Here is a 5,419-nt window from a genome sequence, read left to right as displayed (position 1 = left end):
CACATTAATAGTAAATCTAACAGAAGTTAAGGTTATTTATAGACACATTAATAGTAAATCTAACAAATGTTAAGGTTATTTATAGACACATTAATAGTAAATCTAACAGAAGTTAAAGGTTATTTATACACACATTAACAGTAAACTTAACAGAAGTTAAAGGTTATTTATAGACACATTGATAACAACCAAAAGAAGTAATTATCTGGCTACACGAATCACTAGTTATCAACTTCAAGTACTGTAGATAATAATCTAAAAAATTTAGTGTTCATAAGATTGTTAACGTCGATCATTGAACTAAAACAACTCGTACAGTCAAGTCCCAAATTCTGATTAATTAGCCAAACTAAATGAGAAGATTGTTACTGAAACATGTTTTTCTTGTTTCAGACTCACAGTATTCATATTTTAGAGTTTACCCCATTAACTGATTGGTAAAATGTTCCTCAAACTGTGGTATGTATAGAAAAAAAGAAAAGACAGTGGCAGATAGCCTTAATAACTTTGTAACAAAACCAGGGTAAGCATTGAACTATTCTAGTGGGTTCTGGACTAATTCCTCTATACAGTTGAAATCTCTTACTGAATTCATCTTAAAAATAATTTTGAAAGTTGGCATTTAATTAGCAATTCTCAATTCATAGTTTGAAAAAAAAAGTTTTCTTACCTTAACAATCCATTAGCATTTCTTAACATACTTCTTTTTAATGAAAGTATCTGAGTTGATGTTGCTCAAAGAGATTAATCACTTAGTCAACATTTATGAGGCTAGTGAAGATGTAAGAAATGGACAAATATTTCTTATTGGTAAAAAAGCAAAATAGGCATTTTTTGAATTGGAAGATTATAAATACTGGGAGCCCCTTTGTGGTCTGTTTTAGGACATTGTTATTAATTATTTACAAGAATGATTCAGTTAGCCAATTGGACAATAATAAGTCTAACTTAGCTGATAATACTAAAATTTTGGGAAGAAATGATCCTTTAAGGAATGCTTTCCCAAACAGAAAAATCTAGAGAGTATTTATGGATGGGCCACAACACGAGAAATTAACTATCAAGCATATTGAAGTGAGTAATCTAAAACATCTATACCTATACAATGGTTAGTGAATCAAGACTCATAAAAACTGCTATAAACTCTTTCTTTCAGCCTTGCAGCTATCTTTTGAGAAGAGTCAGTCCATGCACTTAGGGTAAGAAAAAAAAGAAAAGTGACTGTTGATGAATAATAAAGCCTTCTGCTGAGCTTCCAGCTGTTATACAATATTTGTATAAAGGTGTTGGTACTATTTATAGGAATATGAATGTAGGAACAAAATATTGTTGTACACATGTATAAAACTGGTGATGCCTCATTTGAAGAGCTATGTAAGATCTCTCTACAACAGAAGGATTTCATCATGTGTTTAAGTGATTAAAGTGACAGCAGAATTGGAGGAGATTTTAATATGCTATTCAGAATTGTTAGAAGCTTCGGCTGCTGTCTCACAAGTGTTCTGTCTGAGCATGGACCTGCCATATGCCACAGCCTGTTGGTTAAGGCATTTGACTTGCAACTTACAGATCATGGATTCAAGTTCCATTACTTAATATGCTTCCCTTATAGCAGGGACCTGCCATATGCCACAGCCTGTTGGTTAGGGCATTTGACTTGCAACTTACAGATCATGGATTCAAGTTCCATTACTTAATATACTTCCCTTATAGCAGGGGTCTCCAAACTACGGGCTGTGACTTCGGTTTATCCAGCCCGCCAACGGTTTATTAAAGTAACAATATAATTTTTTTAATATTATAAAAACAAAAATAAAACGTAATTGTGCAAAAACCAATCTGATCATGTATGCATCCCTACTTAATTTTACCACGACCCCTCAGGCCCACGAAGCCTAAAAAGATCTACCTCCCGGCCCTTGTCCAAAAAGGTTTGGAGACCCCTGAGTTAAAGTATCCCAAGAGTTGGCAGTGGGTGGTGTTACCCAGCTGTTTTCACACATAGTCTATCACTTCTAAATTAAGGCTAGCACAGATAACCCTCGAGTAGCTTTGTGAGAAATTAAAACAAATAAACTGTTTGAGCAAGGTATGAAATGATTAAAATAAGAACTTCAGTATTAGAGATAACAGGTTTAAGCATTGGAAATCAAGATGCAACATGTTTTTTGTTCTTAATAATAAACCTGTGAAGTGATTTGTCTGATCAGGTGGTTCGTATAGACAGCTGAACTTTTTTCATGTTTCTGTGGAAGGCTGGATACACTTAAAATTTTCTGTTTCTGTGGGTAAGGAGTAAACTTGATGGGCTGCTCTATGCCACATTATTCCTCATTCAACCACTATCATACATGAGAATATTACTGCATATCTAACACTCATTATATAGAAAATACAGGGCGAAATGTTGATGAAAAAATACAAAATAATACACTTTAATGTCTAACTTTAATCCTTAAATCAATACATCTGTGAACTGAAAAATATTCATGGATACAATCTATATAAATATAATAGTACTGTCTGATAGATCTTCACCAAATTTGTTACAGAGATTTACAGTGTCTCTGGGAAGATACATATAAAATTTCAGTTTTGCATTTTGTGGTTTTCATGGGAAAGTTTTCCGTTTCCTACCACTACTTTGTTTCCTGTTGACGGATCTTCACCAAATTTTACATAAAGGTTTGTTGCGTCAATCCAAATATACACGCAAATTTGTGGTTTCACATTTTGTGTTTTGCCATTTTTAAGGACGGTTGTGTGTGTTTTTTTACAATTACATATAAGTAAAACAACTTTTCATGTCCTAAGATAATCTTTCATTAATCATGAATATACATAACTTCCGTTCAGGAGACGGGTACTCCAGCTAGTATGTAATATAGAAACTAGAGACTTTAAAAATTTCTAAGAAAATCATAACCAGGTGAAAAAATGTATTCTTAATTTGTTTAACACTAACTCGAGTTTATTATTATTATACAATATTTTCTACAATAAATATAAGTGACCTCTATCTTCAGAATATTATTTCTATTCTAACTCCGTATTCCTCCTTGCAGCTTCTTCAGGAGGGAGTTTTATCCTACAAATATTATGATATAATACTCTTCATTCGTGCAATAAGATGGACTTAGTTAAGAGGGTATTTAATGTATACATGGTATGGAGTTTTCATACAATGTCAAGTACTTTATATTGTTTAAAATTATATCACTAACAATATTTATGATCAATATTAGTTGGCAGCCACACACATACACATGTACAATACATTCACATGTAAATAAAAGGTAAATTTGTTATCTTCTACAACACTGTGAAGCCCCTTACATAAGTTTGTTCACAAAGGCTATCCTTTGTATTCATCAATGTTGTTTTTTGGGCCTAAAATGTTCCTTTTATACATTTGATAATGGTTTATGTGTTCGTAGTAGGCCAGGTTTCACAGCAAAATGTTCAATGTTCTATTAGATAATATAATGGGTGGTTTATCTCTAAGAATCTATTCTAAAAAACTAATTACAAAGGTTAGTCTTATGAACAAACTTCTATAAGAGGTTTTGCTCAGTGCGTGATAAGAGTTTACATTCTATTTACACAAGACCAAGATATAAATCTAACAATTGTACAGTAAATCAAATAATATCCAGGTTATTAGCATAAAAACTAACTTTTATATAGAGTTAGGAAAAATGTTATCGGGAAAACTTATGTTTCATGAGAAATTAAATTCAAAAATAAAATACACATGTATGTAAAAGTGAAAATAAACGACCCTAAACTCTAAGTAAAAGTTGCAGAAAATTTACATATTTCTCACCCTAAAATACACATTAAAAGTTTCAAATCAATTTTTTAATGTTAAAAGAGTAGGTGGGCTAAATTTTTACTTAATTCTTCTTGAGAGATAGGTATGAAGGGAAAGTCTTGAAGGATCAAATAACCTTTTGTTGTCCATGTGTTATGCATGTATTCACACAAGTATCTGCACAATCTTATTCGTATTGCTATATAAAACACAAGTATCATCAGTGAACTAACCTTCTAAGTCCCATTAATAGTATCCTTGGTTTTTGTGTCGTGGTGATGATCTGCACCTCACCATCATGGTCATCTGGACCATAACCAAAATCTTTGGGAAAAGAACCAACTACGTACCCTGCCTGAGAATAGCCTTCCTCCTCATATGACTGAAGAGAAAAAAAAAAAGTTTTCAAAATTAAGAGTTCTGTTCTTTTAGAAATGTAACATTACTTTTTCACAGGTGATAAAGAAATCAGACTTTGAGATAAATCACCTTAAAAACTATGGTTGTATTTTATTTCCTTATCAACATTTTGAGCAAATGCTCTTTTTCAAGCCAGAAGCAAGTCTGTCAGTTAATACTAACCGGGATGTCCCAGTAGTATGTCATTAACTAGCAGGCATGTTTCTGGCTTGTAAAAAGAGCATTTGCTAGAAATATCACCAACGAAATAAAATCCAACCACGGTATTTTTTAATATGATTTATCTCTAGAAGTCTAATTTCCTTAACTACAGCATTCTATATTACATTTCAATTCCAAAATTAAAGTATTTTATAGTAATACATGCTTTTTCAATTATATGAATTTTTCTGTAACATACACATATTGTAACTAATGCTTTTAAAAAAAAATTTATTATTTAACATTTAAAGGAATGTGTTTTAGTTGTTAGGTATAGTTTACATTTTCGAACATTTAATTAAAATAATTTATTTATTGACAACTGAAAATCACCTAAAGTATGACATGCCATATAAGCAAAATGTTTCTATCCTACGATTGCGTGTACCCCGCTATAAAATCATATTTTACAAAAATTATTATATACAATATTTTTGAATTTTAAGAACAACAAACATGTACATGCTTCCACCTGTTGGCACTGATGTTTATAAAATATTTGGGGTCCGTGAAGACCCCAGAAGACTAATGCAGGTTAAGGATTAGATATATCAGTCCTTGAATAATGGGCACATGCCAGGAGACTGGAAGTTGGTTAATGTTACTTCTCTTTTATAAATTGTCCAATTAACTATAGACAGTTTAGTCTTACATCAATCAAGGGGAAAGTTCCTGCAAGTCTCATAAAAGATGATTTTTTTTTATTCCTGTAAACTCCCAGTGGAGCATAGGGCCACAACAACACCTCACCAATGGAAGGTGTTGTTGCAGTTACTTGTAGCAGATTGGTTTTTACTGGGTGGAGTTACTAATCCCGCGGCCAATCCTCGCCCTTTCTCATCCTGGACTTGGGACCAGGCAAAGGCGGAGGTGACGGGGATTCGAACCCGCGACCCTCAGATTACGAGTCGAGCGCTCTAACCACCTGGCCATGCCGAGCCTAAAAGATGATTAAGGCCAAGTAAAAAAAAATACAGGTTCAGC

At 32.8% G+C, this 5,419-nt stretch overlaps 1 protein-coding gene across 1 annotated transcript in view; it reads right to left on the bottom strand.

The window, feature by feature from the left end:
- LOC106473231 (ras-related GTP-binding protein C-like) overlaps window positions 1-5,419 on the bottom strand; it is a 30,387-nt gene that overhangs the window by 21,218 nt on the left and 3,750 nt on the right. Inside the window, exon 2 of the mRNA XM_022401707.1 lies at window positions 4,048-4,196. Coding sequence (XP_022257415.1) covers window positions 4,048-4,196 — 149 coding nt within the window. The remainder of the gene's footprint in view (window positions 1-4,047; window positions 4,197-5,419) is intronic.

This window comes from Limulus polyphemus, unplaced genomic scaffold, assembly GCF_000517525.1.
Source record: "Limulus polyphemus unplaced genomic scaffold, Limulus_polyphemus-2.1.2 Scaffold5991, whole genome shotgun sequence".
Lineage (NCBI taxonomy): Eukaryota > Metazoa > Arthropoda > Merostomata > Xiphosura > Limulidae > Limulus > Limulus polyphemus.
The sequence above is the reverse complement of the archived record's forward strand: the minus strand, read 5'-3'. Positions and strand labels throughout refer to the sequence as shown.